At 36.4% G+C, this 14,134-nt stretch overlaps 1 protein-coding gene across 1 annotated transcript in view; it reads right to left on the bottom strand.

The window, feature by feature from the left end:
• Nucleotides 1–339: 339 nt before the first annotated feature.
• Nucleotides 340–14,134, bottom strand: part of USP12 (ubiquitin specific peptidase 12) — a 38,931-nt gene continuing 25,136 nt past the window's right edge. Inside the window, exons 5-9 of the mRNA XM_040583597.1 lie at nucleotides 10,446–10,522; nucleotides 10,166–10,249; nucleotides 7,484–7,681; nucleotides 5,036–5,114; nucleotides 340–2,964 (exon numbers count right to left, since the gene is read on the bottom strand). Coding sequence (XP_040439531.1) covers nucleotides 2,863–2,964; nucleotides 5,036–5,114; nucleotides 7,484–7,681; nucleotides 10,166–10,249; nucleotides 10,446–10,522 — 540 coding nt within the window. The 3' untranslated portion in view covers nucleotides 340–2,862. The remainder of the gene's footprint in view (nucleotides 2,965–5,035; nucleotides 5,115–7,483; nucleotides 7,682–10,165; nucleotides 10,250–10,445; nucleotides 10,523–14,134) is intronic.

Here is a 14,134-nt window from a genome sequence, read left to right as displayed (position 1 = left end):
CCTGAGGTAACTCAGATGCGTATTTTATAGCAAGGTACATATTTTTTTTGAGGAAAAGGAAGTCAAGAAAGAACAGTATTTCAAAACACTCCCTTCTCTACCTCAGAAACCAACAACTTAAAAACTAATTCTAGAGAAGTACATGACCAAAACCATGGCTGCCACCAAACTACAATGCATCTAGTAAGATATATAATGCAGTGTAGTTAAACACTCTTCTCCCTCCAGGGTTCAGGGCAGTTAACACAGAAAATTCAAGATACTTTTTAGGTATCACTAAACACGGAAAAGCACAAAGGCAACTCACTGGCCATTTGGGCTCCACAAAGGATACAGTACTTACCTTTAGAGAACATACTTTATTTAATAGAAGTCTTTTGCTCCAATATACAAAATAAGGGACTGTAGTCCCAATTAACATTTACATAGTTACACAGCAAATAATTTCCACCATTTACAACAACTGACAACTTTCCCACAATCCCCACTGTATTACAGCCAAGAAAAGACCCCATAATGTTTTACATACCAATCAGTTATATTTTGCACTTCCCTGCCTCTTTTTATTTTTTTTTAAGTTGCAGTTTCTGATATCAGTTTAATTAAGAACTACAATTATTTCAGCTGCACTAAAAGAGAAATGAAATATATAATTAGGAATACCATCTCAAAAACCCTATACAAAATAAAAGTCAGTATCTTATAAAAATACATAGCAGGAGTTAAACCAGTGAAACAACAAAAATGTTTTAGATTTTGTTAGGGTATAAAATACTTAGCAATTAGCCACAGCTTTTAAGTATGCCCCCCAAAAAAAAATTCCAAAATTTTCAATTAGCAAAAGAGTAATGTGACAGTTCTTTTACAATACTGTACCTTTAGTATGCAAAGGACTTCATCCTTCAAAAATGCACCATCATCCACCTGATTAGCCCCTTAACCCTTTTCCCACTGAAAGCTGATAAAAGGTTTTAAAATTATTTGAATCCTTTAAGAAAAATCCAATCATATTTTCGGCACCTCCCACATTATTTAAGCTTTACTTTACAATGCTGGTAGTTTAATCATTATACATATTTTCTATAAAAGAATTCTAGCCAAACCAAGGTGTTAGAAACTTTGCATTTTACAAAAGCAATTTGTTACAGCATGACAGTTGCTAAATAGCCCAATTTATTTAGTGACCCTGTTAAAGATCTGTTTAACTGAGTGAATAGGTGAAGTCATTTCCTGAGCTAAAAGATACAGGTAAGTAAATAGTCAGTTGTAGCAGCAGACAGGAGACATTCTTTTTAAAAGTTTTAACAGTAATGGAAAAACCACTAGCTGAAGAGGGAGTGACAAGGACATCCAAGACCTCATTGCCATAATCTGGAATGCACATCCCATGACCTTCCAGAACTTACATTCAGCTACTGTCAGACAACGTACTGATAAGTGGAAGAATGTCAAATCACAATAGTTCACATTTCTTACAGATCAGGTGTTTTGTCAAGATTTAATTCTTAATGCTATTTCATAAACCTAAAGCAAGGTAAACTGCCTAGTTTCAGAAATTTTCACTCTACAAGACTTCAGTACTATTACTTTTAAAGGAATATGGTATCTTCAGTTTCATGAAATTCCAAACCTGTTTCTTCTTAGTACTCAGACGTAATTTATACTTCAGACCTGGAGTGGTTTTTGAGATGGTCACCCACGCCACTGGGAACAGGAATGAATCCATTTTTAGGAGAGGGAATAATATTCAGCAAACGGTTTACTTTGATTCAAATCGTTCTAATTTCCGTAGTGTATGAACTATTAACAACTTATTAAAGAACTCTAAAACCCAGTATACCACCACTGCACCATCATTTTCTTACGATATGCATTCTTAAAGTCTTCTGTGTAATAGTTTGATCACTTTTTTCACCCATTAATGGAAAAAGGATATTCTAATTTAATTAAGTACCTCACTTAGATACCAGTTCCTCAAGAAGGAAATCTCTCTTCTGTGTTATTAATTTTTTACAGATATTGTAGGCTTTGTTTTTAGAATTTATATTGGTTCTTCTTTAACATTTAAACATAATTAGTTTTAATTCAAACTAGTATATAAAATTTCCAATACTTGTTAGAATAAAGGACAATACACAAGATCCTAAGTTACAATAATTTATAAATAAAAATAAAACTATTACAAACCAAATCTTTCCCCATACGGAGATTAAAAGCCATAATCTTGACTGATTGTTCCCGATCATACATTATAAATAACGTAAGCTTCCTCAGAGAAGCAAAACATACTTGCCTCCCTGACATCAGTTATATCTTCAGTTAACTATTACCATCAAGAAGGCAATTGTGTTGGGCCCAGATAGATCTTCCTTCCATGTTAACCCTCCTAACCTCGTTCTTTTAAACTTCAGCACAGGAAACTAAGATCACAAACAGTCCTTTACCTTTTATACACAATGTCTGTATAACATACAGATTTCTAATGCTCCTATTGCACCAATCTGGCAGTGCAGTTAGAACCTGATTCAAATTCCACTGAAGTCCATGAAAGGTTCTCCAGTGACCTTAATGGGCTTTGAATTAGGATCACAGATAGTATTACCTAATGGAAAGCTCCTGCAAGAGTGGCTGGTATCTCTTTTTGCTTATGGGATGCAGTGGAGATGTGTAGTCAGCATGATACCTGAGCAAATAAAATGAAAATGATACAAAGGTTTTAAGAATCCCAAACTCTTCTCTTAGTCGTGTGCAAACTGTGCTACTGCCCCTGGAGCTCCCTGCTTTCCTTTTTTTCAGTGCTTGCTCCACTCCAAGATAGAGAAGATGCGAGACGTAAAAATCTCTCTTCACTACAGTTCCCCCTCAATCCCGAGACTGATAGAAGAGGATGTAACCAGACTCAGAGTTCTTTGAGATATCTGATGTCAACCCGTAGAATTCTTCAATAGCTTGTGCATCAATTTTCTGTATGTAAAAAACCCAAAAATCTAAAGTAAGAATATCTTGTGTAACATATACATGACAATTAAATTCCACTCTAAAAACTACCGTCAAACAAAAGTAACTTTCACATATTACATAAAGCAAAAAAATCCAAATAATTCTTCAACTTACTATGTTTTGGTTTCTCCTCTGCCATCACCCACACAGAGAGTAGTAGCTCTATATATTTTATATATAATTTTTTAGGTATTAAGTGAACCTACTGCGAGTGTGAACTTATGTGCCCTGCTTGTGCAAATTTCACACAGAGAAGTTTTAAAGACAACAATAACCCACGGAGATTTTATATCAGTACGAACAATGTAACTTCAAACTATCGTTTCTAACTCTAAGTTGCATAAGCCGACCACATCCAGAGAAGAAAAAGAAAGAGAATGAAGGCTAACTTTTTCTGTGTTTGTCACACATTTGCTTGTGATCCTCTTAGCTTAGAAAGCCTCCTATAACCAAGATTTCAGGGGAAAGAAACAAAAACTCTGTTGAGAAGGTGAAAAGAGTATTGTCTAATTTTCATTGTTATTTTTGGCTACAAAAGAAACTGAAAGCAAGCTCTTTTGCCACATTTTAAATCAAAGGCAATTAGGCTACAAACAACTAAAAGGTGGAAAGATAATTTTTCCTTTACTTAGGCAGATTTTATTTAATCTCAGTCCCATTATCTGGAATGAAACCTCTCTCAGGAAGAAGCCAGCCATTCCAAATTGAAGATCCATAGGCCTACAAGTTAACGAGATGGTTTAGATTTAGGAATAAAAGGATTCTTTCCTTCCTCTTTAGAAGTGTTAAAAAAACCCAACACACACAACACATCACTGCCAGGTATTACTGCTTTGAAACTGGAAAGATTGTACCTGATGTTTGTGAAATTATGTGAAATCTACTACAGCTTGCTCTCTTTTCCTTGGAGGAAAGTAAGCTTTTGACCCTATCAAGACATTTCAATTTACTGTGTATCTTGATTGAGGCAATCCTTTACTTTCCCAACAGCTCTGTATATTTCCATGTTTGTAATTTCCTGTGTGAAAAAACATCCATAATGTGGCTTGCAGAGAAGAACCCTTCAATACCCTTGACTCATCCTGCCAATTAACAATGTAAGTCCAATACTTGTCTCACTCATTTTTCTTCTTTTCAGTTAAGCAGTTCTTGTATATTGTAAGGAACATGTAAACTATTTATTTTATAAATTCAATTAATTCAAAGAAAGTCAGGGAAAGGACTTCAACAGAACAATCATACTTCTGTTCATGCGTAAGCATAGACAAGGGGAAAAAGAAAGGAGATGACAGAACAAGCAAAAAACACGAGATGATTTACTACAGGGACACCAGCAGTTTCTGATCTTTCTCTCAATAAGCAACAAAAGATAACTGACGAAACAGAAAGATGACCAAGTCAAAACTGGTAAAGGGAATTCTGCTGTTCCAAGAAATTAGTTAGAAACATTTTTATTTTTCAGTAAGAATAATTTCTGGAAGCAAGGCTAATATTAGCAAGAACACCACCAGAAGCAAATGGCTCCTGTTTCAGGGATTAACTTTTAAATTTTAGGGTGAAATCTCAAAAATCTGAAGTTTGTCTGTTTTGATATGTTATACCTTCATCTGAAACAATTTAGAATACTTAATAAAACAGACTACTAGACTGACCCACTCCATTAAATCATAAGCTCCTAGTAAATAGGAACAAATTGCCCTCAGAAAAGAACTGCAGTAAAATCAATTTATCTGTATCTTTATTTGCCATGTCTTCTGGCCGCAGGAATGGCTAATTTAACAAAGGTGAAAGACAGTGGCCATAAACAGAGAAGATTCTTTCCAGAAGTATAAAACCAAAACACAATTCAAAGTATTGTACAATCAAATTGTATGACACAGCTCTGCACTCACAGTTACTGCTTATTTAGACTGGAGTTGAGCCCTCTTTTCATTAGCATACCAGTCCTTTTACTTTTAAGTATTTATATATACAAAGGGGGTCCATGCACTGTGGTCAATATGAAAAAAAAAGTCCAGGGTTACATAAGGCTTACCTCAACAATATCATCATCAAAAAGCAACCAAAAATCATGACTCTTCACTATTGCAATATAATGTCCTCTGTTAGGGCCACTGTAAAATAAAATTAGAAAAGAACAGAGATAGTACACACATATGTGGAAATCTATGCCACTAATTTTTTTTTTCCTTGTAGAAAAGCAACACTTAACGGTAATTAAAATGGCTACTACTACAATTTTTGTTTGAATGTTTTTCTTTTTTCCCCCTCCACTTATATCAGCTTCATAATAGCGTCTTACTTATCTCTACATTTAATATTGTGCTAAAAAAAGGATTATAATTTCCAATGAGGAATAAGCAGCACAGGCACTGAAAATATAAATGAAATTTTTAAAAGAGAGAGACGGAGAAGTGAAGTCAAGAAAACATTCTGATGTTTCATAGGGACAAAACAGATCCCAAACTATTTCTGATCTTCAGCAAGGAAAAGCTGTAGAACTGCTGTTCATCTATACAGTCTCAATCAGGAATCTATTTGGTCCACTGTAAATAAAAATGGAATTAAATTGACAATTTAGAAGTCTCAAGAATCCTCACAGCAATGAGAAGGGCTCCCAATTAAACTAAACCTGTTATAATGCACAGATCTTCAGTTTATGGCAGATGAGAAATTTCTCCACAATGACGACACAAAAAAAAAAACCCCAACTTTAAAAACGTTGTATTTCTCAACAGATTTCAAGTAAGGAAATAACACACTTTCTGAAATAGCTGAACCTTAAAACCAAAAGCAGACAACTAGTTAAAGCAGTTCTGGAGGTGCCTTAACCAGCTAACAGCACTAGTACAATCTTTCTGTCTAGACCAGGGAAGGAAGGTTGCCACCTGCAAGGGACAGGTCTGTGTACCACCCCCATAACTCAATGAAAGCAGGGTACCTCTCCTGCCGTGGCTCTCAGAGTGGTTAAGTTCCCAAGGCTACAGCTTGAGTGAGGCTTATTTTCCAACCTGCCCAACTTGAGATCTAGTCATTAACTCTAATGCAATCCTAGGTCTATCTGGGGAAGAACGGGTGCGTGGGTGGGACAAAAGGCAAGTAAATGGCCAACTACAGGGCAGGTCTGCCATTTGGAGGGACATCAGAAAGCTGGAAGAAAAGGCTGATAAGAACCTCATGAAGTTTGAGTACAAAGGCAAAGTCTTGTGCCAGACTAACTCCACCCAACCGCACCAGCTGCAAACCAGCTGGCTGGGTGGCCCCAGCAGGTCCACCAGATCAGCTGTCAGCTAGCAGAGCATCATTTTGGTGACAGGGCTGGGAGCACGCTGGATCGGACTGTAAGAGGAAAGCCAGCAGTAAAGTGATAATCCCTGCCACTGTGCGTTCTGGGATGCATAATTGGACACGGGATTCCAGACACGACCTTGTCAGTTTAAGGGAGAGACTGATAAACTGGAGGAAGCCCAGTGGCAGGTCACTACATTTGTCAGAGGGCTACAGCACCAGATGGACGAAGAGAGGCTGAGGGAGCTGGCTTTATTCAGCCTGGAGAAGACTGAACCAGGAATCCCACTGCTGTCTTCCACTACCCAAAAAGAAGAGTTATAAAGAAATCAAAGCCATGCTATTCTCAGAAATGCACAGTGAAAGGACAAGAGGCAGTGGTCACGAACTGCAGTAAGAGAAATTCTAACTGGATATAGGAAAAAAAAAATATCAATGTGAGAATGCTGATGGACTGGAACAAATTGCCCAAAGAGGCAGTGAAATCAGCATTCCTAGCCATGAAACCGAGCCTAGTACAACCTAATCTAATGTCCAAGTTAGCCCTGCCTTGAACTTCAAGTAGCTGACCTCACAAGGAAAATTATTCTGTGATTCCAGCTATTAAATCACCGTTTTCAACTTCTATCTACTCAATAAGCAGTTTGAGAAGCAGCCCTGATTTTAAGACCTGAAGCCACAAAAACACTTGCTGAATACAGCAAAACCAAACAAATCTAACAGTTATGTTTTGAAAGCAAGGAAATGAAGTAATCAACAAAACTCATAGTATATGGATATATTTCAGAAAACGTTGCTCAAGCCATAAAAAGAAACACCTTAAATGAAATTCTTTATAGAGGAATCTGTTCTATAATGCTTTCATTCCTAAGGAACTTTTTTTAAAGTTTGTTTAAAAATACTCATTAAATCTTATTAGAATTGTATGATATTGTGTGTTCTGTCATTTTTTTTAAATATAGTTCATACAAAGATCTGTGATGTGAAATATACTGTAATTCTTCACAATGAACTGTCACAGCAACAAAGCCTTGTGGTCTGTCAGGATTGGTAGCATCTCCCCACAACGCATTCTTTCCTAAGAAACTTTTAAGAGGTCTTTCATGCTATTAGAGTAATGTGATACTGAGTGCATTGCTTTGTTTTTTAAACATAGTTACACAAAAAATCTGTTGTGTAAAGTAAGAGTTATTACCTTCCACAATGAACTACCACAGCAACAAGGTCATACATTCTGTCAGGATTGGTGGCATCTCCTGAGGTGTTAAATAAACGAAGCTCTAAAGGAAAAACTACTCTATAAGAGAGTTTTGTGTATCGATGCAGCTGATCCATGTATTTAAATCTCTTCAAATGGAGAGCTAGAATCATTGGCAGCTTTTTTACTTTCATCCTGGGGGGGGAAAAGAAAACAAACCACAAACCCAACAGTATTTCCAACATCCATCCAAAACATTCAGTTGATACCAACAGATGGGAAACCTGTCTTATTGAAGCCTTTAAAAATTTTTGCAAGCATTAAAAGAAGATCCGACAGTCAGCTGTTTAACAAATATATCCTGCATAGCTAAACTAAAAGCGGGTTTTAACAATTGAGAGAACTGTGAATGTATTTAAAATAGAAAGCTATAATACATAATATGAACAGCCATTATGAACCCACATAATAGTTTAGACATAATGACTGCATAGCACAGAATTCAATTTTTAAACATACCTACCCATAAGCTTTCCTGAGGTCCCAAAAGCAAAATCTAGATCCCACTTGGTGTACAGTGGACACATTGCAACAAAGTTGTTCCAGGGATCCTGTTTCAGCTGAATTTCTCAGTAAAACCAGCCAAGCCAAACAAGCTTTTTAAAATAAGCTGTTACACCACTTTGTTACATATGTGTTACTCCAAGTTTTCATATCAAGCCATTCATTTAACATTGCCAAGGGATACAAATAGCCCACCTTACCTCATCCTATCAAAACAAGATAATACTGTGCCCTAGCACAGTGACTTTATACAAATGTTGCAGTGTTATTTTATGGCAGTCAAAGCCAGAAAGTTATAATCTAGTTTTACTAAGCGCTCACTGGCACCTTTCCCTAGTTTCAGGTACTGAGACCTCACATCAGCACCTACAAATCCTCCCCAGCCACCCACCGCTGGTCTGGCAGCAGGGAGACTTCCACTCTCCGGGTAATAAATTTGCCCATATGAACAGAGCAACCAAGCCAGAGCACTCTGCTTCTTGGCACAGCTAATTGCGTCAGATCAGCACTCTGCTGAATTTTTCAAACTGCCTTCAGCCCTGAAAGATATCTCAAAAGTTTCAACCATACAGCCCAGGTTTCAGACATGATCTACCAACCACCATATCTTCGGAAGGTCAGGACATGTTTGTGCAAGACAATCCTTTTTCAAAAGATTGGGGGCTGGGGATAAAATCCTTGAAAATACTCATCTTCCTTCCCTTTTTCTCATTAAACTTAGACTGATGGTAACCTGTAGGAAACCCAGCTAGACTCAAATTTTTTCCGTGGCCTGCAAGGGAGCTAGGAAATGAAAAAAGCAGAAGGGCAGAAAGATGACAGAAGCAACTATTTTTAGTGAGAGTTACATTTTTATTGTATTTCTGAGATACGGATACAATTTCTGCTCTTTCTTATTTCAAAATGAAGTCCTTTTCTTATAATGCAGCTGTGTTTGATAATAGGAGCTCTTTCATTGGTGGTGAACAGTACCCCACCTTTGCTAGTTGAGTAGACACTACGGCAGATAAGCTCCACGTTGTGGAGATGGAAGAAAATTATGACTAGTGAAACTGAACTTAAGCCCCACATGAAAAGCAAAACAGAAACAATAAAAGCTGTGTTTTGCCAGTATGGCAGTGCCTACAGCACAGGTTTATGTCAACACAGCTTATACTGGTCAGGGATCAATTACCTCCCACACAGAAAAAGAGCTAAGGCAACAGAGAACAACAGGACAGACCTGGCTTCACCACCCTCTAATACACACTGATTAGTAGGCTTAGGCAATGCGTGAAGGCAAATTTTGCAGATGAGATATGCCAAAAGCCATGCGCTGAACCTATGGTAAACCAAATCAGTGGTATAACCAGTAGAGCATGCGAGCGTTCCCATCCCTTCAACCAAATACTTTCTCAGATCATAAATAACACACAGTACACAAAATCAGAGGTTTTTCAAAGAAGACTACAAGACTTATTAGGCAGGCAAGAATTGTTTTTAAACAAAAAGAATTTCAGGATTGCACAGAGCTTCTGATGCTTTTCAGGAGCACTGTCAAGCAGAAGTTTAGCACAACTAAGTGTACATTTTTTAATAGATCTATTTTTTAATTTAGATTTAAATAAATTTAAATAAAAATTATAAAATTTTAAATAAAAAAATAAACCAGAAACTCAGTTAACAAAAAAGTTACAGGCCTCACTCTGACTGAATCAGAAAAAAAGTGCAATCAAACTGATATATCACCAAGTCACAACAAAGTTTAAAGAGTCACATGAAATCAGTGACTTTTCATCATTGCCCATAATCTTTGGTTAGTCACTGGCAGTTTGGTTTAACTTGTCTTTTTAACTTAGTTTTGGTCTTAAGACAATTCTTTTTCTCTTTCGTGAAACAAATAATGATCAAAGGAGTCCCAAAATGCTTTATATGGATTCTCATTACTCATGGAATTAGGCTCATTGAATTCAAGCTAGAGGAATGCCACCAAGTTACTCTCAAGTGGACGAAGAGTGAAAAAACTTAAGGGAAAAAGAACATTCTCCTCCTGCCTCATACACGCACATACAAAGAAATACAACAGTAATTTCATTAAATACATGGGTTATTTTTCCCCCCCCGAGTCTGATATACCTTTTATGTGCTTCCTGCTTACTGCGACATTCTTCACAGTAATATTTGTATTCACTGCACAGAGTTTCTGTATTGCTGAAACCCCTGAATAAAAAAAAAAAAAAGCTATAGATACTAGTTTCTTGTCTGAAATATAAACAGGTACAATATAAACATAATTTTATACTCTTAAGTCTACGTAAGCTAGAATTTGCTAAGCCTGTGAGCTTTTAGTTTTACTTCCTGCTTTCTAGGTAAAAGACAAAACACAAAGCATGAAAATTCAGATTTTTGTGTCCACCTTAAACAATGAGTAATTGAAGTATTCTGCTCCACATCAACTGAAAGGTCTAAGAAGTCTTCATCTTTGCTGCTTATCTGCATGAAAAAAACACAATAGATTATAGTTAAAAGAAGTTATACTAACTTAACTCTGTTCTTTAGTACCATTTTCCTACTGACAGAATGCATCTTGTACCTTATAACAGCTGTTTAAAATTGTTGTAAGTGGCCTTTCTGTTTCAGAGATTTGCTAGATCTGATTTTATTCAGGAAGAGGGAAGTATGTATGTGTCTGTGAGGGTATATAACGCCAGCTGTCATTATGCTGTCATTTCAGCTCAACAATATTAATACCAAGTTCCTTCTGCACCTCACTCTTTTCAGAAGAATACAATCACTGGGATTCTTCGTTTTAGTGCTCTCACCTCTGTTCTTCCCCTATGATTCCTTCCAATGGAAAGCTATGTATTTGCATATCATGGTGTCCCTAACAAAACAGCACAAATATTTTGAAGCCTCTTCCTGGCTAGATTCATACTTTCAATGAGCAGCAGATAGCAAATCTGCTGGTAAATGAGAGCTTGCAACTTCTTTTGATAGAGGCAGAACAGTGCACAGCCATTCCTTACAAAATACAAGAAAAACAAAGTAAAGAAGAAATTCCAAGAAGCAGAGAATACATTCCACCACAAATCCTGAAAAATGCTGATGGACAAAATCCACAGCTGCCCTGAAAATCAACTACATTATTAAAAGGTTTAGGAAACAGCAATCTGCAACTTTAACTTTTGTCTGCTAGTGTTTCTTCTCTGTATCTAAAGATACTCAATGCCACTCATGAGGATGTCCTCTGCCTTTTATGACTCCTAGGTACAAAAGTAAATGCTTTTAGAAAAGATGCCTGGTTGCAGTTTCTTGATTGAAAGCAGGCAGCTACAGGACAACTGATAAAAGCTGACCTTCAAAACATGAGATTTATGTTCCCTTTTCAATTCAGAATAAAAATAAATTTAGAAAGTTGTTCTCTGATTATCAAGAGATGAGAAACATACAGCTCCTAATGGCAGCATAAATAGAGAATAAAAAGAAAAACATAGGTGGTCAAGACAACTATTTTTGAGAATTAATACCATAGGGCAAACCCCAAAACTAATGAAATTAACTTAAAAGCTTCTGTTAATACCTGTGAGAAGACTAGGCAAGGATTCCTCCCACCCTTCTGTACCTAAATCTTTCCAAGAATAAGTGTACATATACAAAAAAGTCAGCTATGCCAGTATACGTCACATCTCCTATATTATTTAGATACCGAAGCATAACATTTATACTTTTAAAGAGATCACAAAACATATATGGAAAACTTCCAATATATTTTTAGGGTGGGAAAATAAAAGCCACCTGCATCTTCAGTGGGCTGCACGTTTCCTGTCTTCAGGGATGCACTATGGTTTAGTTGTGTGGACTATTCCTCAAAATATCCCACTGCAAACCACTTTTGGAATTACCAAACTTGAGTTCATAACACTAAGAACGCTGGTGGAAATCATCTTACCCTAGGGATTAAGAATGGCTCAGGAAAAAAAAAAATCAATTCTGGAAAATACTCTGCTGCTGTCTTCAGCTAGGACAGCTGGAATTAAGCGGTCATGTGATCAGTGTTACTCAGACATGCAATTAGATAATTTTTCCTTTCTTGGTCTAATCAAAGAAAATTCCATGAAACAATAAAGATTTCACAGGCAGCTTTATCCCACGCGAAAGCTCCAAAGGTGGGGGGGAGATGAAGAAAAGGAAAGGAATATGTTGTACTTGGTTCAAAAGACATTGGTACTGAACCCAAAAGTTCACAAAAGGAATTCTTCCATTCTTAGTGATAAAACTGATAATACCGCCCTAAAGAACCCCCCTCAGGTTAGCCAGTCCACTGTGTACTTAGGATCATCAGGAACCATTAAAGGTTGTACTGAAATAATAGCCAAGTGGATTTTTTCCATCCATGTTGACTATTTAGAAATTGTGATTCTTCGTTTTTAAGATTGGTTTGAACATCAATATTTGAGCAGTACTTTTTTCCCCCAACATAAACTCACGCAGTTTTAATTAAAAAAAAAAAAAAAAAAGAATAAAAATGCCACCCTCCACGCTAACCAGCCTGACCCTGCCCTTCTGTAGAGGTTCCATTTCAAATAAATATCACTAAGTTCATTAGACTAAAGTCAACAAATCTATATATTTCAACCATCTATAAACTGAAAAGAAGGTGGACACAGTCAGAAAACCTCATCACTTGCAGAATCAAGCCCTGTTGCATTCAAAAAGCCACCTGAGTGCTTCTAACGGGAGCATCTGAATAACAGTGAAGAATTTGGGTGTTTCAGTACTCTGGCTAAAGGGGATAGTATGTTGTTCTCACATGAAGGACGTAGTCTGCACTCAAAACAGCTCAGCTGTGCTCTGATGAGCAGTGCCATGCAGGACAGAAAACTCAGGCAGCTAACACTCATGGAATCTGTATTTCTTTTTCAGTTTGGAATTTCACTAGCAATGTGAACCAGCTCACTGACAAAAGAGCTTTTGCAGCTGTAGGCTCCCATGCGTGCTAAGACAGAAACTAATTTTAAATGAAGCTGAAACAGAGGGCATGATTTATCTTGGTTTCCAAAAACAAACAAAACAAAAAAAAAAAAAAAAAAAAGAGCGAAAAAAACCCAACCAAACAACAGTAGGGTATATTTAATGCTTCTATAATACTCCTGTAAAAAAGACCACTGAGATTTTCCTTATTGCCTTCTCCAGTCCACAGTAGAATTGACCCAAAGCATTTTATGTCTAGTAGAGGCATTTGAACACAAGAGCAAGACCACCAGCTGGAGAAAAACAGTACAATTTCCTATTTTTCTCTGTGGAAGTACTGCCCACATTTAGCTGTTTCAAATTTAATCTTAATGAAGTCAATTACATTATTTTCTGGTTTACTGTTATTCTTTCCTTAAATTGTGAGAGAAACCTGTACAACCAATGAACTTCTAGATAATTGTTATCAATTAGCCACAAAAATACTGCCTCTATCAAGGATGGGGGAAAGCAACAATAAATCACATTAAAAGCATGTAAAGACAACTTATAATCTGTTTTGATACTTATTTGGTTTATAGTGTGGTTTGATCCATGACACAAATCTTTGTTAAAGAATTAATATCTATGTTCCTTATATCCCATATATGCCCATACTTAAACTGAGCATAAAGTTTTAGTCAGTTAATCTTTTATCTTAAATACATGGCTAATGTGACATGTGTCCTGGAAAGAAGCTCTTCTCTATAAGGACAAATGAAACTAGAATAAAATCTTGCCATGCTGATTTTAGGAACATTGAGTAGGTTTGGCCAGTTAGAAGATAATCATTCTCATTTAGACCAAAGATATATTATGCTTTACATTTAAGTATGTATTAAATTCCAAATTTTAATTAAAAATATACTAAGGTTATTGTCTTATCATTAAGAAGCACAAATCCATCCACTATTGCTGTCGTCTTCTACATGAGTTATATCAAAGTACTCCTGACATTTCAAGTTATATCTTTAAACACAGAAAGACTCTAAATGCCAACAGCTTGCAATAAACATTAAAACAATCATATATGCTGACTGCATTTGAAAGCAAGGCATTATTCACAGTAATATTACTTATTTAATGTGCCTAAAT

Source organism: Falco naumanni, chromosome 2 (assembly GCF_017639655.2).
Source record: "Falco naumanni isolate bFalNau1 chromosome 2, bFalNau1.pat, whole genome shotgun sequence".
NCBI classification, from domain to species: Eukaryota; Metazoa; Chordata; class Aves; order Falconiformes; family Falconidae; genus Falco; species Falco naumanni.
The sequence above is the reverse complement of the archived record's forward strand: the minus strand, read 5'-3'. Positions and strand labels throughout refer to the sequence as shown.